Here is a 25,182-nt window from a genome sequence, read left to right on the forward strand (position 1 = left end):
ACTACTGAATGGGTTTGTGTATTGGGTGTGGTTGGAGAGAAATTCAAGAATTTTTAAGAACAAACACAACAGCACATACTACATTATTCAACGAGTACTACAAGATGTAAAGACAAAGCTTCACTCTCTGAGCCTGAAGATGGAACAAGGAGCAGAACTACAAGACTTTGTGTCAAGATGGAATGTCAATGTTAAGGTGATAATAAGAGAAACTAAGATATGTAAGTGGGAAACAGCAGGAAGAGGGGTGTTCATTCTAAACACTGATGGAACACTTCAAGGGGAGGAAAGAGGATGGGCTGCTGCCATAAGAGATGATAGTGGGGAAGTAATAGTAGCGGCACATGGAAAGTCTCACTATCACAGTATTGCTATGATCGAACTGCAGGCAGTGGAACAAGGTATGAAACTGGCACAAAAGCATAATGTGACACGGCTAGCAGCACAAACAAACTCCAGCAATGTGGTATCCTTCATGCAGAGTGGAGGAAAGCACCCATGGGTAGCAAACAAGACCATGAGAAGCATTGAAGGAATGAATGGACAAATGGAGTATTTTACTATATGCCACATTTTTAGAGAAGCTAATAGGTTAGCAGATTTGTTAGCTTCACATATTCCAAATGTAAACTGGTTAGAAATAGAGCCTAGTTCTTTTTCTGAGGAACTCAAGAGGATTGTAACTGATGATGCATTAGGGAAAGAGTATGCGAGAGTGTAACAAGCTTAGTTCTTTTAAATTCAATAAAAAGGGGTAGGGGACCTCCATAAAAACCTCGCTTACCCAAAAAAAAAAAAAAAAAAAAAATGTTACTGATATAGAGTGTGTAATTGAGAATGGTTGTTGGAAATTTTTTGTAACCCGCACGTTTCATTGAAATAGATTGGACTAGATGCAAACAAAGACCAAATCCAGGTACGTACGTTGTTTTGTTCAATGGAAATAAATAACTAAATCCATTGGGGTCGGGGGTGTAACGTGTAACGGTGTTGGGTAGAAAGCCATAAACGCTAAGGGGGAAGTAAGTTGTTTGTTTTTATTGGGGTCTTCAACATTCAAAGGTACCAAACCGATTTCAGCCTTTTGTGTTTCTTTTCTCACTGAACCCTGAAGAAAATAGTCGCTCAAATTAGGTTTCCACCTCTACCCTTCTATAACTTGATAACCCTTCTACAACGTAACTGATTTTCTCCCACTTTTAGTTGCTGCGCTATAATAACTAGGTAAGTAAAAGTCATGTTTTATCATTTTTTTTCTAGCAAATACGAATTTCTGTACTCTATTTATCTTTGATCCATTCTTAATATGTGTTGTGTACAAAACATATAAACTCCACAAATTTATAAGTTATGGCGAAAGCTACTCAAGAGAAATAAGACCCGGAGAATATTTATCACAGATGCTGAAGTGCATTCTACTAAGATTATGCTATTTAAAAACTATGATCACTAGTAACCCCTCCTTTACTTTTGCGATTTTACTTCCCTGATTATTATTCTTCAATAGTTGCGAATACGTCAAAAAAGTGCGTTGACCTCACTACGAAGAGTATGATGGCCTTTGATGCATCATTTCTTGCCTGCAAGGTAATTTTTTACCTCGTTTAAGAGATACTAAAATCGTAGGATGTTTGGTTATGTTTCATGCACTTCCTGCTGGGAGCTGCTGGGAGAGTAGTCAAAAACTTCGCCAGCTTTCACAAATCTACCTTTTACTCGCTTTCTAGTATCTGCTCTGGCTTTACGAGATGCATATCTTATTTGTTTGCCAAATCTACACAGCACAAATATGTGAATCAGAAATGTGCGTAAAAGTTTAAACAATGTTAGTTGAATGAAACATACGTCCTGTTTTTCTTCTTCTCCTTGTATCTCATCTTTGCTTGGTCTCTAGCCTGAGGACAACCAGTTTCCAAATTTGTGTCCCAAGGTGGTTCACCTGGTAGGAAAATTGGAGATACTCCACAATCTTGATAATCTCCAGCACTGCTTTCACAACTGAGGTTTGAAAGCGAAACTGACATGCTTGGATTCAATTGTCCAATTGGAAAAGCTATATTGAGGTTTCGATTGCAAGTTGGATTTGGCAGAACTTGACTCATACGACTATTTACGCCCTGCGTCATATTGGATAATCCAGCAACACAAGATGATTGAAGAGTTCTGAGATCATGTTGTTCTAATCCTAACACCTGAACAAATGAACAAAGGAGAATGATAATAGAGAGATTGTCCACCTCTAAAAAATCACGTTTAACATCGGTAAAGAAACTTAAATCAATATATACTTAGGGGCATTATAATACAAAACTACAAAAGTACCAATTGTCTCAGTGTCACCCTTCAGGAATAGTTCTCGTTGTAGGAAACTAGGAAAACACCTAAGACGACCCTGTACACATGAAAGAAATGACAGCATATCCGCAGATGTGGAGACTATTAAGGAGATATGGACTAATTCATGAAGTAAGCAATACAAAAATATGTTGTTCCGAGGTTGATTCCTCGTGACTGCAGACTGCGGTGGAAGTATGAATGAGTACGGAGATAGAATGCTTGAACCACAAAGAAACTTTATCCTTTTCAAATGAGGCTATAAATTTAGTACCAAAATGAGTGACAAAACAAATCAGAAAAGTAGAGAAGAATACTGGGGAGCAGATGTGTGCAAGATAGTTGAAGATAAACTTTTACAAAGCAATAGAAAATGCAATCAATGAAAATAAAAGAATAAAAGATTATATATAAAAAAGGTAGAGAAATCAGCCTAACCTCAATGGCGAGTTCATTGGAATTATAAGAATCCGCAACAGAGTTTTTCTGCATTGGTAAGGGATTTACTCCCACATCCTCAAAACGATATTTTGATTCAATTTCTGAGCAGCCAAACACCTCACTGCTGTTTCCCAAATTTAAACCAACATCATCCATGTTGAAACCTTCACCGAAATCATTGCCATCGCAAATTTGAATATGTTTCGGTGGAGACAAACCTTGCTGCAGGTAAATAGAAGTCTTGCTTTAGCAATACAAAAGACACACTATGGACCTTGTGAATCAGTATTGTAAGTGTACTAGACAGAAGCAGCAGCATAAGTTTCAAACCACAAAAACACTTTATCCTAATTTATATGCTGATAAAACGAAGGACAGATATGCAAATAAGGTTTAATTGTACTGACTTGAACACACAAGCAAAAATACAGAGAATAGAATCGACCAGATTTCGTAGGACTTGAAGGTCCCAGAGGAACTGAATATATAGAATTTCAGGACCTACTCAGAATTTTGTAAAATATATATCTACAAGCATGTGGTTCACTCCTGACCACGTACAACTTAGCCTAGTTGCAGATTTGATTATACTTCAGTTCTTTTGTTTTTTTGTTGCTAACCAAGATTACAGTTAGTTGAAATTAAGAGACTCAAGATAACTTTTGTCATCCTGATATGATTGAATGGTAGAGACTACATTAAAACCTTGGCAGCGTCAGATCGGAGTTAAAACTAATCGACTAATTAATCCTTGTTCAAATGATGCATGTGAATGGAACAGGTATGACCTGAGATATGATCAGAAGTTTGTTCAGACTTTGATTCTCATTTTGATCCTTAACTTGACAACATCTGAAAACTAACGATTTAGTAGACCAATATAAACCTTCGAAGGCCTAATGTGATGAGGGCCTATTCCAATAACTGAACAAGAAAACCAGGATTGCTAGAGTAAACCCAAGAATAATTGTTCTGGAACCATAAAAATCTGTCTATTCTCTATTTCTGTACAACTCTGTCTTATCGAATTTGAACCAGATCCAAACCAAATCCTACTCTTGGCAGATTGATGTTAAAATCTACTTTTTAACTCCAATAAGTGGAAAACAGATTTCTAAAGTGATAAAGCATAGAGACCTGACTAAGCCGGATTGTGCGTATAAATCCAATGCATGTCTCACTTTCATTAGATTCGCATCCATGTCTGCACTTAATTTACAAACTTCCCGGCTAAAAGATCTGATATCCAAAAGTAAATACCTGCGGTAGATGTAGCTCCTTGGTGAACAATTCTGGCTGATCAGCATGGAATGCCATTGGAATCGAAGATGAGTTACCTACACATGGTTCAAACTTAGCACCAGGAGGTTCCAATTCATTCAACACATTTCCTTCAGTGAACCCAACGAAACTCCTACTCTCTCCACGTTCCCATTGGCCTTCTTGTTCTAATTCAAAACTTAGTTCCCTTATAGAACAACTATCCAGAATGGAAGACCAGATCCTGGATAACTCTGTAAAAGAAGGACAACCTGAAAAAAAATTCAAGGAAGCTCGGCGATGTCCAGTTCCATTACATCCTTGACCATTAAACTCACAGCTTTGACATAGGGACAATTTTTCGTCCAAGCAACGAACTATTGCAGGCTCAGAAATGCACCTATTGCATATGAGTGAACGAAGATGGCGACGTGAGAATGGATTTGCAGAATGTACAGAGCAATCACACTGCAAGCAAAGACGTGCCATATCTGGTTTACAGTAAACCACAGCTTTTGCTATTTTGCAGAATTCACATCGATCTTCCATCACTTATCTGATACCAAAATGAAAACAAAAGAATGTCAACTCATTATTTCTTATGCATTCGTGTCACAGAAACATTCCCCCAAGATCGATCAGTCTAGAACTAATATTGATCTATGAAGATTAAGAACGTACACATGTAACTTCGCAAAATCGGTAGTGCATAAATTTCCAACCAAGCAGAAGAATTACCAATGTATTATTGTATGAAGAAAAATCCTCTAAAAATGAATAACTGAATTCAACAAAAAATTGAATTACTGGATGGCTAGACTGAACTGGACCAAGTTACTCAGCTGTGTTATTTATGCACATGTTTTTTGTTGTTCAGAATTCAGATTAGTAAAATTGTGATAGCCACGTGGGCAACATATGAGTAGCAGAAATAAGCAGTCGTGACGTCGTGGACGTACTGGCGGTACTGCCCCAACTATATAGAATCTTGTTGCATTGCTCTAAAATTGTAATACAACAGTAAAATCATGAGTTTGGATTAACTGGTCTTGGGATACGGAGAAAAAGAAATCTGACCCACCCAGATTGTGACAGCATTGTGAGCGAACAATTGGGTTAATGCGTGGCATTGAGTTAGGTGGGTCATAATATTTCTTTTCCTGTTCCCACTAAACCAGCTGATCCCAACTAAAAATCTGTCAATTTTGACCTGCTAAATATTTTGGTCTCAAGTACGAACCACACGTACGGTTGCAAGTGCAAGTCTTACAAGAATGATTTTCGTAGAAGACTTGGTTGCATGTATGACCATGGTTTCCAAGACTTGGGTGCTAAGATTGTCTATTTGTCTCTAACAAAGTCATTGGATTTTTTTCCCTAAACATGAAAATGCCACATGGAATATTCTTTTAAAGCACGTTTATAATGTTTGTTGTTTGAGATTATCTCTGCAGAATTGCTTGGGGAAAATGTCTAAAAACGGTTTCTAACTGAGTACTTTGTTACTTTGTCACTATATTCTGCAGATGTTCGTTAAAATAGCAATTAGGACTCAGTTCCCTAGGAAACGGTAGATGTGAATATGCACATGTTTTTTTTGGTAACTAATATGCACATGTTTGAGTTGGGGCATCTTTAAACAGGCATTTTAGTTCTCCTTTAAAGAGGCATTTTAGTTCTAACAAATTACTTGCCATGTCATAAACACACTTCAGTAGTACATAGACTTTTATTTTCATTTTGGCTAGCCACATGAATATTAAGTTCGCCGGACAATGAAGATAAGTGTTTCTTTTGGTATAATTTGGCATCAAAAAGTAAACAAAATAAAAGTGTACGTTCCACATAACATTTTAGTTGATTGGGAGTCTCAGTCTGCATAATTCTTTTCCAACATTGATGAAGTTGTACTCGTCTTGCATGAACAACCAAAAAACTAAAAGGATTAGCATCAAATTAATTGGGCACACATAATATATAGGTGGACAGCACTCATAATGGAATCATTTGGAGGAGGATTACAATTCCTACTGTTTAATGCAAGCAAAAGCCGTTGAAAAAAGTGTTGGGGTTAATACTCTAGTGGGTAAATATCGTACTCATAGAGTCATAGATATGTTTCTTTCAGTATTTTAAAACTTGAGATATTGACATAAGGGCCAATATCTCGATAGGTGTCAGGGATATTTGAAATATTTTGCAGGTATAAGGCGGGAAAGGGAATAGAAAGAGGAAGGACACGTGGCAAAAGTAGATTGGGTCAAAGACATTTGCGAAGACTATAAAAAGGCTGGATGTGGAAGAAAATGATTCATTCAATTGAGATTAGAAAAAACTATATAAACAGGAAAGAGAAAGAGTGAACCAGAGAGAAATTGTAACAAACTTTATCATCAATCAATAAACATATCGCTTTCCTTTAATTCTTGGAAATCTTTCATTCATATCTACATCATGAGTTGTGTGAGTTGAGAACATTAGTTAGGATTAAGTGTTCTTGGCAATCACATTGGTGCCGTTGTGTATCTAGAACAAGAAAATTTCATATTTTCTTCTTCTAAGATCCAGAATCCAGAGTTTTCTACAGATTTGAGTGAAGGGGTGTGATAGGAGAGTGTGAATTCGGTTACAATGGCTCCTAAGAAGAAAGCAAATAGTAAAAGAATGGAGAACGATAATCAATTGTATACAAGAAACACAAGAGCTTCAGTAAGTCAAAGGGAGATGGGAGCAAATATGAATGTAGAGATGTCGCTTCAGCAAGTGGTGAAAAGATTGAAAGAAGTAGAGAGGCAGAATGCTATCTTACTAAAGGAGAATCAAAAGATGAATAAAGGATAATCAGTGTTGAATAAAGGGGGTCCAAGTATCGTGGTTAGAGATTTTCAGGAGGAAGAAGAGGAGGAATGTAGTTCAAAATTGGGTAGTCAGAATATGGGAAGGGCATCAATAAGAAATGAGAAAAGGGCAGAAGTATTGCCAATAGCTGAAATGCCAATACCACAGCCCATAACTAAGGAAATGATACAAGAAATGATGATAAAACAACTGGAAAATCAAGTGCTCGATAAGACTTCAGCGTTAATAAGGAAATTGGCGGATGATGTTAGTAGAAATCCGATACATCAAAGTATCGAGATGATGTCCGTTCTGCCGAAGTTTAAATTGCCTAAATTCACTCAATATGATGGGTCATCAGATCCGATGGACCATCTCTTCACATACCGGCATCAGTTTTCGATATATAAGGGAACTGCATATCTGGATTCATTGCTATGCAAATCATTTTCTTCAAGTTTGAAGGGGAAGGCATTAAAATGGTTCTGTTCTTTATAAGAGGGATCAATATCAGGTTATAAGGAGATTGAAGAAAAATTTCTGACCAATTATGGGCATCAGCGAGTGAAACCAAAGCAGGAATCGGCTTTGTTCCAATTGAAGCAGGGAAAGAAGGAATCTCTGAAAGGATTCTTGTCGCGATTCAAGGCAGAGGCGCAATTAGTAGAACATTTGGATGAGTCGAAATGCGGCGAATGGCCTTCGCATGGGGGGCTCATTCCTGCGTCCGATATGCACAAGTATATGCTTCGAAAGGATATTAAGACTCTGAGAGAGCTCTATGATAAAGGCGAGAAAGATATGCAAGTTGAAGAGGGTGTTCTATCAGCTTTAGTTCAACCTGTGTTGCAAGTATCTGAGGCGAGCAGCTCAGCCAAAGAAGAGACCCATCATAAATCCGATAAGAGAAAGGCGAATGATTCTTATTCGAAATCCGAGGGTCAACCTTCACAAAAGAAGAAGTTCGAGAAGTCATTAAGAGAGGAGTTGGATCCGTCCAATTATATCGCCATTAATACTACATTGGAAGACATCTTGAGAAGGGTTAGGAAAGAGTCTTATTTCCAACATCCGACTCACAAGCCTCGGGAGATAGCAGATAAACCCTTATGTAATTTTCACAAGGTAAAGAATCACGAGACGAACAAGTGTCTTCAATTACTCAAGGAAGTAGATCGATTAATGAGACATGGAAAACTCAGGGAGTTTAGAGCTGATGCTAGACCAGAGGTAGCGGCAGTGATGAATGATAAACCTTTAGGGGTGATCAATATGATATATAAGGGGGTTATCCCGCAGAAGAAAATCATAAGGGATAATATTTAGAAGAAATCGATAGTCAAGGAGGTGCTGGAAGTAAATGTGGAGCCGATACCAGTAGACCCTGCTCTCATATCGGCAAGCATACCTGGAGCTATTATGTTTGAACCCAACGATTTGTCAAAGGTAATGTTACCTCATGATAATGTTCTGTTGATTACATTAAGAATATCAGGATATGATGTGCAAAAAATATTGGTGGATTGTGGTAGTTCCGTCAATATTTTGTTTTGGAAAGCATATACATGCATCGGATTTGATGAGTCCCATTTAAAAGAACTACAGTTTAATTTGTTTGGTTTCAATGGAACCTCGACAAGACCAGCGGGGGAAATAAAGTTGCCAGTAAGGGCAGGCCCATAGACTATTATGACTAAGTTTATAGTCATAAAGCATCATTCAGATCATAATGCTATTTTGGAAAGAAAATAGATACATGCTATGAGAGCAGTTCCGAGTACGTTTTATCAAGTTATCAGATTTTCGACAATATATGGGCCACATGAGATAAGAGGCGACCAATCAGAATTTGAGAAGTGCAATTTTGTTACCATGAAGGGTATGACGAAAGAGGAGAAAGTGGACACTGGGGGCGTCTCGAAAGTCGCCATATAGCAATTAATGGAAAATTCATCTCCAAAATCCGATAGCAAAAACCATTAGGAGGATGTTAGATTCACATCGGAGATGAAGATAGAGCCCGAGATAATCCCAAGTAAGACAATGGAAGAAGTACAAAAGATCAATATCGGACAAGATAATGAAAGTTGCTTCACTTTCATTGGAACAGAGATGAGTTTAGAAATTAAGAGTGATTTGATCGAATTTCTAAAGAAAAATAAAGATGTATTTGCTTAGTCGATGGCTGATCTTCCTGGTGTTGACCCTCAGATATGTTCCCATAAGTTGAATATACGAGAAGGAGCAACCCCAGTTCATCAGCGGCATAGAAGGGTCAGACCGATATACGCGCATGCAGTACAAAATGAAATTCATAAAATGCTAGAATGTGGAATCATCAAAGAGATTGATAATTCAGAGTGGGTTGGAAACATTGTTGTTGTCCCGAAAAAGAATGGCAAGGTTCGAATATATGTTGATTTCACAGATGTTAACAAACAATGCCCGAAGGACTATTATCCGATGCCTAGAATTGATGAACTGGTCGATATAACAGCTAGGTTTAAATTGTTGAGTTTCTGTGATGGTCATTCAGGTTATTTCCATATTATTATGTCGGTATTAGATCAATTGAAGACATCATTTGTTATTGAAGGGGGTCTTTCCTGTTTCATTACAATGTCATTCGGTTTGAAGAATGCAGGGGCAACCTATCAGCGACTGGTGGAAAAGATGTTCAAGCATCTGATTAAGCATATTGTGGAAGTATACATAGATGATATGGTTTCAAATCAAAGAAGGCGAATAATCATGTTCAAGATTTGGATACGGTGTTCCGAATATTCCGACAGTTCAAAATGAAGCTTAACCCTGAGAAATGTACTTTCGGGGTAAGTTTAGGGAAATTCCTCGGATATATCGTCACAAAATGAGGAATTGATGTTAACCCAGATCAGATTTGAGCTATCCAACAGATGTTTTCACCCAGTATAAGGAAGCAAATTCAAAAGCTTACAAGCAGAATTGCAGCGTTGAATAGGTTTATATCTCAAACTTCCGATAGATGTAAACCTTTATTCAAACTGTTGAAGAAGAATACAAAGTTTGTATGGGGTGAGGAATGCGAACTCGCGTTCACCGAGTTAAAAAAGTATCTGCAAGAAGTACCAACTCTGATAAAACTAGAAGAAGGCGTTACGTTATTCTTATACCTCGCTGTCTCAGATTTTTCTATCAGTTCAGTACTCAAATCAAAGTGCAAGATGGAGCTGAGCGACCGGTGTATTTTCAATCTAAAACAATGCTCGAAGCTGAAACTCGATACTCAATGTTAGAAAAATATGCGTTAGCACTCCTATATTCTACTCAACGGCTAAAACCTTTATTTTCAATCCCATTCAGTGGTGGTCGTAACAAATCTTCCTCTGAAGCAAACCTTAGCTAAGACAGCTAAATCGGGGAGAATGGCGAAGTGGTCAGTTCTTATTGATGAGTTTGGGATTGAATATAGGAATAGAGTATCAGAGAAAAACCAAGTTCTAGCTGACTTCTTAGAAGATTTTCCTGCTGAAGATGAAGATTGGAAAGCTGAAGAAGATGATCTTCTACTGTTACAAGAGCCTGATAATGCAATGGATGAGGATGATCCTTGGGTTGGCACAAATGGATGGAGGCTCTTTGTAGATGGATCATCAGGGCAAAAGGGATGTGGTATCGACGCTGTTCTGATAACTCCATAGAAAACCAAAGACTCGAGTCAGCAATTACTTTAGGTTTTCACGCTTCTAACAATGAAGCTGAATATGAGGCTCTAATAACAGGCTTGGAGATGGCTAAATCATTAAATGTCAAAGATTTATCGGTCTTCAATGATTCACAGTTGGTGATAAGCCAGATCAATGGAGGATATGTTGCAAAATATGATAACATGATAGATTATCTAAATTTGGTGACAATGAAGCTCAAGGGTTTCAGGAAGATTATTTTTCAGCATCTCGATAGGGGAGAAAACTGACATACTAATGCATTGGCATATGTAGCTGCAATGCTCGAAAATGAGGAAGGTCGTCTGTTGCATATCGGTGTTCAGCAAACTCCAAGTATTAGTATAAAACATACAGAGGTGATGGAAATAGATACGCTAGGGGTGTCATGGTTGAGCGATTATATGCTATTTTTGTCCGAAGGAAAGTTGCCAGCAGATAAGAATAAGGCTAGAAGGATAAAAGGAGGAGCTGAAAGATATCTATTAATCGACGATCAACTGTATTGAAAAAATCCAGGAGAACTACATTTAAAATGTATATCGGCAGAAGATTCTCATAAAATTATTGCAGAAATGCATGAAGGGGAATGTGGAAATCATTCGGCAGGAAGATCGTTGGCAAGTAAGATTGCAAGGCAGGGATATTTCTAGCCACAAATGCGGAGGGATTGTCTGCGATATGCAAAAAAGTGTATCCAATGTTAGAAGCATAGACATGCCATTCATGTGCCAGCAAAGGAGTTACACTGTGTCTCGAACCCATAGTCGTTAAGCTTTATGGGGATGGACATTATGGGTCCTCTCTAGTACCGGAAAAGGGAAGAAAATATTCATGTTAGTAGTAACGGACTACTTTACTAAGTGGGTAGAGGCTTATAGCCTTGCAACATGTCGAGAGCGCAGGACATCATCGGTTTTTACGTTTGAAAGAGTGGTTTGCCGATCTGATTACCATATGCTATCATATCGGATAATGGTCCTCAATTCATTAGCAGTAAAGTGAAAGATTTTTTAGAATCATACAAGATTAAGCAATTCACATCGACACCTTACTACACTCAAGGGAATGGGCAAGCTGAAGCAACAAATAAGACCACTATGGACAACATAAAAAAGAAGCTGGAGGATAAGAAAAGTTTATGGTTGGATGAGTTAAACAGTGTGTTATGGGCATACTAAACAACTCCAAGAGTAGCAATGGGAGAATCGCCATTTACTCTAGCTTATTGTCACACCCCGAATTTCGACAGAATTCGGAAAAACACTATTTGTCCCCGACTCTTCGATCTCCGAGGTGTGACGCACTCTCCACTTCCAAAAACCCATAAACAGTTTAAAATATGGGGATAATTAAAACCAATAAAAATTTTAACTTAAACAATGAGGGTCATCTTCATTACCAAAACAATTTACAAATGAAAATGCAAATAATATTATCTCAACTGAAAATCTATATCACCTCGAGGGAAAACAAAACTTATCACGAGATGCTTAACGCAAAACCACAAGCAAAGAACCAACCGATCTTTCTTGACACTAAACCTGTCAAAACTTATCAACTATGTTCATTGAATGAACACGCCCGATAAGCAAACATGCCGTCGGGTGACATTATAAAAATGCTTTGGTGTGAGTAGCTCTAAAATACAACATATAATTATACATATACATACCACAATCCATAATGCAGTTAGTTCCTCCATCGCCGAAGCTTAACTTTTAACGACTAATACAACATCCTTAAGTTCAATAATCTAGGCGGGTAGTTCCTCATCGGTTTGAAGCCTTAACTTCCCACTAACCACACAACAAACTATACACATCATAAATAAGGCATGTAGTTCCTCCATCGAGGCCTTAGGTTCTAACTAAACAAATAACCAACCAAACATATTACCATAATTAGATTATTTCGGGCTTTCTTTGTGTGTCCCTAAAATCACGTCATCTATGTCTTACCTAGTTTCCACGGCTACCACAATCGCAAACCCAACGCCCGAACATGTACATCCACATGCCTCCCTTACATAATGAGCCACTCCGTGCGTAACCACCCGAAGCGGGATCGCACACCGAGGTAAATCCTCACCACGGAAGCCAAATCTATGTAAGCCAACACCCACTATTCGGCATAAAATATTGCGCATCATCGTTCTATTTTCGCGCGACGGAATAATCAAGCCACTATTAATTTCTCGCCGGAGAGGGCCATTCAGCTTTCGAAGCGCCCGAAGGGCCAAGAAGGCCATTCGGATTAACCGAAACGCCGGAAGGGGCCAATCACATGAGTTGTGGTAGTCGGGGTTCTGGGATTTTCGTTCGTAATTTATTCAGTGTCATACATTAATGACTCATAAACATTTCTACTATATCCGTGTCGGTCAATTACCTTATTGCGACTAAGCCATAATATCTAGAAACATCTCAATTATATCTCATAGTCACTTTCATTCTTTCACGTGCCAATATATTATTGCCTTTACCACACTCCCCGGGCAAATATTCACCAATATTATGCTACCTCATAGTAGCATATCACATATATAATAATGGAGTGTATATACATTTCTCAAAGATATTGCATTAATATAACTATCCCAACATATTATATCATGTCACAATGCTTCAACGATATCACATACATTTTATTATAATGTATTAGGAATATAATATCTCCTAATATCTCAATATCGTCACGCGTCAAAAAACCACACAACATCAAGGTCAAATCTTTTCTTAGATAATGACCACCAAATTATCTGAAGCTTCCACAAAGCATTTTATTACTATATGTGTCCATATAATATACACATAAAAACGTAGTACAAATAAAACGATCCACAAAGTCCACAATCAAAGCCCAATATGCTTTACACACTTTCACGTCAAATCTAAATTAGATAATTTACCAACCAAGTTATCTGATATCCGACGATATTTTCTTACTATATATATCCATATAAACAAACATATGAAAACTGGAAAAGTCAACATTCACGATCAACGTTAAAGTCAACGGTCAAAGTCAATCATCAAAGGTCAACACCTCATGGTCAAGGTCAAACTCAACATGTCATGGTCAAAGCCAAACCGTCATCGTCAAAGTCAAAGGTGAAAGTCAACCGTCCCATGGTCAAAGGTCAAAGTCAACCATCAAAGTCAACGGTCGATGGTCAAAGTCAAACTGTCCTAGTCAAAGTCAAACTGTCCAAGTCAAAGTCAAACTGTCCTAGTCAAAGTCAAACTGTCAAAGTCAAAGTCAAACTGTCGTTTTCGTGTTCGACAGGTTCATGGTCATAGCCATGGTTCATGGCTAAGGTCAAAGGTGCATGGCTCATGGGCTCGTGACTAAGGTCATGGTTCGGACCCAACTGGCCAAGCCCAAACCTTAGAACCCGAAAGTCTAAACATGTAAAGACCCAGAAAGATCTATTTTAAGTCCAATGGACTGGCCCCAAGTAATATCAGAAACTGGCCCAAAACAGTTAAGTGATCGGGCCCAAAGAAAACTAATTAAACTGGTCCAACACACAAATGGTTCGCCCCGTCAATTTAATGGTTCCACAAATTAAAACCAAACCGGGGCCCAATCAAAACTTAATTAAACCCGATCCAAAATTACAAAACAAATAGAAAAACCAACCACTTAAATTAGATTTCGCCCACAATCCTCTAAACTAGCTAAGGCCCAAACCGAAACCCAAAGGTTTTGGCCCAAGGCCCAAATCGGCAATGTTTCTTCCTCACCCATTCTCTCTTCCACCACCACCAAAAATCCGGCCACCACAAACCTCCACCACAACCACCCATTTAAACTATGCGGTTTTACTCCAAATGAAAAACCTCACATCTTTAATGAAAGCTAAACTCCATTCTTGTGATTTAAAATCGTCAACCCAAAACTAGATCTAAAATCGCGTGGCCATTAATGGCTTCCCCAAGCTTCCAACAAACCCCCCTCACTCTACTACACCACCTCACTTCAACAATACAATCAACAAAACCAATCAACCAAACTACAAACAAAAAACAGCCCTACACGGTTCGCCACCGCCATTACCACCTCCAACCAAGCTTTGGCGGCCCGGAGCATCACGCACTACACAACCCAACAACACCGCCCAAACCTCAACAACCAACATCCAAACCAATCAACAAAAGTAAAAAGCGGTTTGAACTCGTCAAAATTCATTACCGACACATCGCGAAGCTCCAAATGTTTTGAACCGTCCCACCATTCAAACATAAATATCTACACCACCACAGTATGGTTTCAAAACCAAAATCAGGAGAGTTCAAATACCAACCGATTTATGTGGGCTGGCGCCATTGATGCTCTGCATCGAAGCCGACGGTTTTACCCAACTCACAAAGTTTGGGCGGTTTAATACAAATCCGAATTTAATAAAATTTAATAACACAAATAGCACGAATTCCAATACAACAGGATAATGAACAGTATAAAAACGAAACAATATACACCGATGTGTGTAAACTACAAATCCGGTGAAATAGCAAAATAGCTACTCACCTGTATGAACAGCTCCTACGAATTTCTCCGAGTTCGAGCCGTCGCGCTCCACCCTCCAGAAATCCAGCTTCTCTCTCTGCCTCCATTTTTCATTATTCTATTCTCCAGGAACCCTATTTTCTAGAAAAATGTGTTTATATACTTGGGTCCGAAACCCAAGCCCAACACCGACTCGGGCCCAAAAATCAGGCCCACGTATCCCGAGTCCAATCCGACGAATTTTGAAAATAAATAATTTAATTAATAAATAAATAGAAAATACGTATTTAAAAATACGGGCGTTACAGCTATACACATCTCAAAAGAATCTCGTCCCGAGATTCGGATGTAAAGCTATACGAACAAAAACGTTGGTTATTAACTTAGAACCTATACAAGAATGCACGTTGATTAAACTTAAACAAGATAACATTGGTATTAATTATTTTTAAATAATTCCAGAATACACGTCCTCATGCCATTACAAAACCTATTATAGTTTAACTGTCTATATTAAAACACATTATTACTGTCACTTAAACGCAAGATAAACATATCATTTCTCATTAGCATGCAATTTCTCGACACGTAGCAAACTCTACGAAAAATTAATATTCTACTTAAACTAATAAATCATATGGGATAAGTTCATCCATGCATACAACATTATGGAGTCTTTTATTATCATGCATAAAAGAAAAATTAGTGTCCTAGCACACTTAAAACAAAAGTCACTCATGTCATTGATACTACAATAAACTTTATATTACTTTAGTCATGCTCTCAGAAATATTAAATTTAAAACAACCCTTGAATCCTAATTCATGCTTGCAACTGGATCAAATATAGCACGTATTCAAAAATAATTTTTCATGTTCCTCTATTAAAATCATATAGACTGAAACAAAACAAGTAAGAATAAATACTCGAATATGCAAAAATCATGTGAAACTAATTTAACAGTATTAATCAATCATATCATAATTTATCGGCCATACGCAACTTATAAGACAAAATAAAAATCTGTTTGTTGTTGAAATACGATCATCATTATATTAAGACATCCTCTACATAAATTCCAAATATATTTTAAAAATAACAATTATCACCCTTATATTAATTAATCATTAATAACGTGACCTTATGAAAACAATTGTACACATGTCATGTTGGCAGAATAATATTATCATCATATATACACGGTAATAGTTCACCTATATACAATAATATAAAAATGTGTATACGCAAGTATACACATCTCAAAAAGAATATACGTGTATACGCAAGTATACACATCTCAAAAAGAACACACGTGTATACGCCAGTATACACATCTCAAAAAGAATACACGTAGATTTTATTATTATATTCAATGTATTTCTAACTAATCATCTCTAACAGGTTAATCTCTTATACTTTAAAATACTATTCATCCATTACAATGTACGAGTGAGGCGAGATAGTTCCTCCAACACCGAGGCAATTAGTTCCTTACTTAGTACGTCACAAAACCATCCGATAATACAACTCATTCAATATAGATTAAATATCTTATTATTTCTTGAATAATAACATAACACTTAAATACAAAGTTCACAGACAGGTTATCACACTTAATCCCTAATCCATGTGAAAACGAACACCAACAATAAAACGATATTGTAACAGCACACATCATCTTGATCAAATCCATTAATAATTAACATATTACACATATAACCACTCCTCATATGCTAAGGAAAAATAAGAAATCATTTCATATGCACTCCACAAGAGTAACTAATATAAATATAAACAACACACGTACAAACAAAATCAAGAAAAATATTGACTCTCTTTATTTCTATATCTCTTTCATTTTCTTTTTAAAAATTGTAAAAATAAAACAACTAGCGGAAATAGTTTTTGAAAATAAAACTCCTTAAACACTACCTATAAACCACGATCCGAGAATCACCTAGACTCACCCTAGTCTAAGCTAACCAAATGCTCTGATACCAAACTGTCACACCCCGAATTTCGACAGAATTCGAAAAAACATTTGTCCCCCAGACTCTTGATCTCAGGGTGTGGCGACTCTCCACTTCCAAAACCCATAAAACGGTTTAAAATATCACGGATAATTAAAACCAATAAAAATTTTAACTTAAACAACGGTCATCTTCATTACCAAAACAATTTACAAATGAAAATGCAAATAATATTATCTCAACTGAAAATCTATATCACCTCAAGGGAAAACAAAACTTATCCTGAGATGCAACGCTAACGCAAACCACAAGCAGCAACCGATCTTCTTCAACACTAAACCTGTCAAAACTTATCAACTATGTTCATTGAATGAACACACCCGATAAGCAAACATGCAAATCGGTCGATTATAAAAATCTTTGGTGTGAGTAGCTCTAAAATACAACATATAATTATACATATACATACACAATCCATACGGCAGTTAGTTCCTCCATCGAGGCGCCTTAACTTTTAACGACTAATACAACATCCTTAAGTTCAATAATCTAGGCAGGTAGTTCCTCCACCGAAAGCTTTAACTTCCCACTAACCACCTGACAAACTATACACATCATAAATAAGGCATGTAGTTCCTCCATCGAGGCAGGGTTCTAACTAAACAAATAACCAACCAAACATATTACCATAATTAGATTATTTCGGGCTTTCTTTGTGTGTCCCTAAAAATCCGTCGTATCTATGTCTAACCTAGTTTCCTCGGCTACCACATCGCTGACCCACGCCGAACATGTACATCCACATGCCTCCGCACATAATGAGCCACTCCGTGCGTAACCACCACGCCGGGATGCCGCGCACCGGAGTAAATCCTCACCGGAAGCCAAATCTATGTAAGACCGCCACTATTCGGCATAAAATATTAGCATCATCGTTCTATTTTGCGAACGGAATAATCAAGCCACTATTCGGCCTCGCCCGGAGGGCCATTCAAACTTTCTTGAAACGCCGAAGAAGGCCCGGGCCATTCGGATTAAGCGAAGCGCCCGAAAGGCCAATCACATGAGTTGTGGTAGTCGGGTTCTAGGATTTTCGTTACGTAATTTATTCGGTGTCATACATTAATGACTTCGTAAACATTTCTACTATATCACGTCGCGGTCAATTACCTTATTGCACTAAGCCATAATATCTAGAAACATCTCAATTATATCTCATAGTCACTTTCATTCTTTCACGTGCCATATATTATTGCATTACACACTCACCAGGTGGCAAATATTCACCAATATTATGCTACCTCATAGTAGCATATCACATATATAATAATGGAGCGTATATACATTTCTCAAAGATATTGCATTAATATAACTATCCCAACATATTATATCATGTCACAATGCTTCAACGTATCACATACATTTTTATTATAATGTATTAGGAATATAATATCTCCTAATATCTCAATATCGTCACGTGTCAAAAATACACAACATCAAGGTCAAATCTTTCTTAGATAATGACCACCAAATTATACAAACTTCCACAGCATTTTATTACTATATGTGTCCATATAATATACACATAAAACGTAGTACAAATAAACAGTCCACAGTCCACAATCAAAGCCCAATATGCTTTACACACTACTCACGTCAAATCTAAATTAGATAATTTACCAACCAAGTTATACAATATCCGACAGTATTTTCTTACTATATATATCCATATAAACAAACATATGAAAAACTGGAAAAGTCAACATTCACAGTCAACGGTTAAAGTCAACGGTCAAAGTCAACTGTCAAAGGTCAACACCTCATGGTCAAGGTCAAACTCAACATGTCATGGTCAAAGCCAAACTGTCATCGTCAAAGTCAAAGGTGAAAGTCAACCGTCCATGGTCAAAGGTCAAAGTCAACCATCAAAGTCAACGGTCGATGGTCAAAGTCAAACTGTCCTAGTCAAAGTCAAACTGTCCAAGTCAAAGTCAAACTGTCCTAGTCAAAGTCAAACTGTCGTTTTCGTGTTCGACAGGTTCATGGTCATAATAATGGTTCATGGCTAAGGTCCAAGGTGCATGGCTCGTGGGCTCGTGACTAAGGTCATGGTTCGGACCCAATAGCCAAAGCCAAACCTTAGAACCGAAAAGTCTAAACATGTAAAGACCCAGAAAGATCTATTTTAAGTCCAATGGACTGGCCCCAAATAATATCGAAACCGCCCAAAAAGGTTAAGTGATCGCCCAAAGAAAACTAATTAAACTGGTCCAACACACAAATGGTTCGGCCCATCAATTTAACTGAACTGGTCCACAAATTAAAACCAAACCGGGCCCAATCAAAACTTAATTAAACTGATCCAAAAATTACAAAACAAATAGAAAAAACCCAACCACTTAAATTAGATTTCGGCCCACAATCCTCTAACTAGCTAAGGCCCAAACCGAAACCCAAAGGTTTTGGCCCAAGGCCCAAATCGTCAACAGTGTTTCTTCCTCACCCATTCTCTCTTCCACCACCACCAAAAATCCGGCCACCACAAACCTCCACACAACCACCCATTTAAACTATGCGGTTTTACTCCAAATGAAAAACCTCACATCTTTAATGAAAGCTAAACTCCATTCTTGTGATTTAAAATCGTCAACCCAAAACTAGATCTAAAAATCGTGACCGCCATTAATGGCTTCCCCCAAGCTTCCAACAGCTGCCCCCTCACTCTACTACACCACCTCACTTCAACAATACAATCAACAAAACCAATCAACCAAACTACAAACAAAAAACAGCCCAACACCGGTTCGGCCACCGCCATTACCACCTCCAACCAAGCTTTGGCAGCCCCGACATCACGCACTACACAACCCAACAACACCCCGCCCAAACCTCAACAACCAACATCCAAACCAATCAACAAAAGTAAAAACGGTTTCGGAGCTCGCGCCGCCATTACCGACCTGTACGAAGCTCCAACAGTTTTGAACCGTCCCACCATTCAAACATAAATATCTACACCACCACAGTATGGTTTCAAAACCAAAATCAGGAGAGTTCAAATACCAACCGATTTATGTGGGCTGACGCCATTGATGCTCTGTCGAAGCTTCGACAGTTTACCCAACTCACAAAGTTTGGACAGTTTAATACAAATCCGAATTTAATAAAATTTAATAACACAAATAGCACGAATTCCAATACAACAGGATAATGAACAGTATAAAAACGAAACAATATACACCGATGTGTGTAAACTACAAATCCGGTGAAATAGCAAAATAGCTACTCACCTGTATGAACAGCTCCTACGAATTTCTCCGAGTTCGAGCCGTCAAGGCTCCACCCTCCCTCCAAAAAAATCTCTTCCATTTTTCATTATTCTATTCTCCAGGAACCCTATTTTCTAGAAAAATGTGTTTATATACTTGGGTCCGAAACCCAAGCCCAACACCGACTTCGGGGCCCAAAACCGGGCCCCATCGATATCCCGAGTCAATCCGGCGAATTTTGAAAATAAATAATTTAATTAATAAATAAATAGAAAATACGTATTTAAAAATACGGACGTTACACTTATAGTATGGAAGCAGTGACTCCAGCTGAGATTGTAGTATCGACATCAAGGACGATGCTTGTAGAAAAAGGGTTGAATGACCAGGGGATGTAAGCAGAAGTCTTGAATTTGGAAGAGAGAAGGGAGCAGGCAAGAATGAAGCTTGATTCTTATCACAAAAGTGACTTAAAAAGCATTCAATAAGAAAGTTAAAGAAAGAAATTTCCAAGAAGGTGACCCAGTGCTGATAGGAGATTACACGGGCGACAAAGAAAAGGGAGCTAGAAAGTTATCGGCAAATTGGGAAGGCCCATACATTGTCCACAAGGTGGGGATAAATGGAGCGTACTATCTAAAGAAGGTTGATGGTGAATTGCTAGCAAAGCCTCAGAATGTCAATAATCTAAAGGTATTCTATCAATAATGTATTTTTCAAATTTTAGTGAGAAATGAGCTGTGTAGCAGAAATTTTCAATTCAAATGGATTCAATTTCCAAATTTCAATTTTCATGTGAAAATATATGGGGTGATCATATGATAAAAAGTCTTGGTATCGATAGAAATATTGATATTAGGCATATCGTCAAAAAGTCCTGATATCAGAAACAATGACAGATATTAGGCATAAAAAGTCCTCGTATCAATAGAAATATTGATATCATGCATATCGTCAAAAAGCCCTGATATCAGAAACAGTGGCAGATATCATGCATAAGAAGTCCTGGTATCAATAGAAATATTGATATCAGGCATATCGTCAAAAAGTCCTAATATCAGAAACAATGGCAGATATCATGCATAAGAAGCCCTGGTGTCGGCAGAAATGGTGACATCAGGTGTAAAAAGTCTTGGTATCAACAGACGTGTTGATATCAGGCATATTGTCAAAAGTCCTAGCATCGACAGAAATGTTGATATTAAGCATAAGAAGTCCTGATATCGACAGACGTGTTGGTATCGGGCATATTGTCAAAAAGTCCTGATATCAAAAACAATGGCAGATATATATTAGGCATAAAAAAGTCCTAAAATTGACAGAGATGTTAATATCGGGCATATTGTCAAAAAGTTCTGATATAAAAAACAGTGGCAGATATCAGGCTAAAAAAGTCCTAAAATTGACAGAGATATTGATATCAGGCATATTGTCAGAAAGCCATGATATCAAAAACAGGGACAGATATCAGGCAGGAAAGGTTTTGAGAAGTACAGAAATGATAATATCGGGCAAGATATCACCAAAAGATGATGCATTAAAGATCATTCGATAATAACGGTATGTTGCAATGTTTTGTTCTTATTGATAATAGCAAGGGTAAAATTGGATTTTCTTTGGATATAAGTCTAAGTATTAGCGATATTCTCCTTTTTGTTGAGGATATCGAAAAGGTGATTTTCTGGTCATATGATGGTTAGTATCGCTGATACTCTTTCTTTGTTGAGGATATCAGAAAATTGGATTTTCTTTTGATACAAGTCTAAGTATCAACGATACTCTTTCTTTGTTGAGGGTATCGAAAAATGGATTTTCTTTGGATATAAGTCTAAGTATCATCGATATTCTCCTTTTTGTTGAGGGTATCGAAAATATGATTTTCTGGTCATATGATGGTTAGTATTGCTGATACTCTCTCTTTGTTGAGGGTATCGGAAAATTAGATTTTCTTTTGATACAAGTTTAAGTATTAGCGATACTCTTTCTTTGTTGAGGGTATCAAAAAATGGATTTTCTTTGGATATAAGTCTAAGTATCAGCGATATTCTCCTTTTTGTTGAAGGTATCGAAAATGTGATTTTCTGGTCATATGATGGTTAGTATCACTGATACTCTCTCTTTGTTGAGGGTATCGGAAAATTGGATTTTCTTTTGATACAAGTCTAAGTATCAGCGATACTCTTTCTTTGTTGAGGGTATCGAAAAATGGATTTTCTTTGGATATAAGTCTAAGTATCAGCGATATTCTCTTTTTTGCTGAGGGTATCGAAAATGTGATTTTCTGGTCATATGATGGTTAGTATCGCTGATACTCTCTTTTTGTTGAGGGTATCGGAAAATTGGGTTTTCTTTTGATACAAGTCTAAGTATCAGCAATACTCTTTCATTGTTGAGGGTATCGTAAAATGAATTTTCTTTGGATGTAAGTCTAAGTATCGCTGATACTCTTTCTTTGTTGAGGGTATCGAAAAATTAGATTTTCGATGGTTGTAAGTACAAATAAGGGATAAATACAAATAATGGCAAACAGTCATGGCAAAAAATCAAGGGAAGTTAGAAATTATACCAATCAAAAAATATTACTTGTTCGAAGAATACAACACTTGAATTAAAAAGATGATAGTTTAAAGGGGAGGATTGTTGAGAAGGGCATCGACATCAGACAGAGTAGCATTAGTGTTTTGAGCAACATCAAGAGTAATCATGCGAGGTGGTGGTATCGACCACACTAAGATTAGAGGGGCTATCTCCTTCTTCATCATCGAAATCATATCATTTTCCACAAGAATGTTACGTGGAACAAAGGGTTTACAAATATCCAACTTGTCGCCTAGAGAATTTATCAGCGGCCATGATTTGTTGTACTTCGGCATCAAAGATCGCCAGCTTCTTCATATTTCTTTCTTTCGGAATCAAAGTCTTCAAGCATTTTCTTCACAATTTCGGCATGTTCAACCATTTTATCAGATAAAATCTTCTCAGCTTTTTCAGATTGCAGCTTCATGTCAGTCTTCAATTGATCGACTTCTTTCTTGAAGCCGTTATTCTCTCGGGTTAATCTATCAAATTCTGATTGCTGGGAGGTCATTGTTTTTCTAAGACGCCCGATCTCACACTCTTGTTTATGAAGCAGATCAAACTGAGCCATGGCAAGCACTTTGGCCTATAAAGATATCAAAAATAGATAAGCACAAAGTGAAAGGTGAAATCAGGATGAAATGAGAGAAGACAAGACATGAGTACCTTCTCCATGTAATCACAATACTGGGTAAGGCGATCAGTGGGATTAATGTTGATGGCAACAAGCTTGTCTTTAGGAAGAACATAGGCGCTAGCCAAAGGCGACACCCAACTCGTCCTTATTAGTATCTTCAAAAAAGCGAGGTCATTAAAGGGACATTCTTTGCCATCGATGAAGGCTGAAAACACGAGGTTTGAAGCGTTGGCTGGCATCGGCTGATGAAACATAATTAAGGTTTTGACCATCGGCAAGACCACTTGTCACACCCCAAATTTCCAGACAATATTTAAAACAATTATATTCAATTATCTGGAAACCCGAGGTGAAACAAAACCCCAAAACCCTGTTATCAAACACGATCTATACAAAACTGAAATCAAAAGAAACTTAAAAGGAACAACCTTTAAATCACATTATTAAACTACAAAGAAACTAACCAACTATTACATCTGTCTCAAAACAAAACCGTACCCTTCAGAAAATCTTAAACCAGAAGACTCCAAGAGCAACTCCAAACCACGTGTTCTTATCCACTGCACTCCACCATCTATGTTCCCAAAAACACACCCACGCTTGCAAAACAAAGCAAACATGGGTTGACAAATTGAATTTGCTTTGGTATGAAGATAGACTAACAACAAAATATATATAATAATCTTTCAAATGAATAAATATAACATTACAAACAATTTCAACTTGGAAGACAATATAGTTCCGTTTTCCAAAACGCGTGTAGTTTTCTTCCCAAGTAAGATTTCACCCCAACATACAAATTCCAAGAATCTCATATAACAAGACTTTCGTCATTCCCACTTTCCAAAATAACTCACAATACAATACCACTTACATTCCATTTATTAACTGCACATATGATAACCTAATTAAAATGAGTTTGGTATACCTTACCTTTAAAGCCAACACGCGTCTTAGGGTAGGATATTTACGTCCCTGCAGAAAAGATTAATAGATCCTACCCTCCCGCAAAACGAGTTAGACATCACAATAAAATGATTTATCTCGGCCGATCCAAAAATTCCATTCATAACCTAACCCTCATTTAAGACATTTAAGTCTAATTGATATGACACGGTTAGTCCATACATTCGGGGAATACCACTTATCATAATACCTATATCAAGGGTAGTCATTCATATGACATCATTACGTCATAAAGTTTCTGCGTGTATAATCATAGATCTCAGACAATAACATATCAAGTTATAGTCAATTCACAGTCACATAGAACTCACAATCATTTACTAGTATTATTCACCGTCACACTTCATATCCATAACATCACACAATTCATATACTTTTACTTTAGTATCACTCGTCTACTTATGAGAACGAGGAAAAGTCACAACCAAGGAGTACATTCATCCCTTGTGAGTATCAACTCATACAAACCACGTAAACATTTCTCATAAGAAATCATAGACATCATATGCCATAACTCCATCACACGTAAAATCAATATTTTTACTTTGCTTATTAATTATCTTGTTGACTCCTTTATTCAAAGACCGGCCCAACCTTTTTAGTTCCTACTCCACGATTTGCACTACACACATTTGCCAAATCACACATATCCGTCGCGCTCACTCACACCGAAT

The 25,182-nt window shown here is 37.4% G+C and overlaps 1 protein-coding gene across 2 annotated transcripts; it reads right to left on the reverse strand.

Moving 5' to 3' along the window:
* Positions 1–1,364: 1,364 nt before the first annotated feature.
* LOC147477540 (putative zinc finger protein CONSTANS-LIKE 11) lies at positions 1,365–4,896 on the reverse strand. 2 transcript variants are annotated; one of them, XM_086584043.1, is made up of 5 exons: positions 4,774–4,896; positions 4,036–4,591; positions 2,773–2,997; positions 1,846–2,192; positions 1,365–1,774 (listed from the first exon to the last, which is right to left on the reverse strand). In XM_086584043.1, exons 2-5 carry the CDS (start codon positions 4,582–4,584, stop codon positions 1,636–1,638), a joined length of 1,260 nt encoding a protein of 419 aa, XP_086440169.1. In that variant the 5' UTR covers positions 4,585–4,591; positions 4,774–4,896; the 3' UTR covers positions 1,365–1,635. The 2 variants fall into 2 exon arrangements, with proteins under 2 accessions (XP_086440169.1, XP_086440168.1); XM_086584042.1 differs by having other exon boundaries at positions 4,717–4,857.
* Between the last annotated feature and the right edge of the window lie 20,286 nt (positions 4,897–25,182).

The sequence above is a fragment of the Coptis chinensis genome, chromosome 9 (assembly GCF_015680905.1).
Source record: "Coptis chinensis isolate HL-2020 chromosome 9, ASM1568090v1, whole genome shotgun sequence".
NCBI classification, from domain to species: domain Eukaryota; kingdom Viridiplantae; phylum Streptophyta; class Magnoliopsida; order Ranunculales; family Ranunculaceae; genus Coptis; species Coptis chinensis.

What these genes read in the sequence shown, in the direction of transcription:
- LOC147477540 (XM_086584043.1), bottom strand. Translation starts at nt 4,584, where the DNA reads ATGGAAGATCGATGTGAATTCTGCAAAATAGCAAAAGCTGTGGTTTAC. An exon ending in AGGAGCTACATCTACCGCAG is followed by an intron (nt 2,998 to 4,035) that starts GTATTTACTTTT and finishes ATTTACCTGCAG; the next exon opens with CAAGGTTTGTCTCCACCGAA. An exon ending in GAGAAGAAGAAAAACAGGAC is followed by an intron (nt 1,775 to 1,845) that starts GTATGTTTCATT and finishes TGTGCTGTGTAG; the next exon opens with ATTTGGCAAACAAATAAGAT.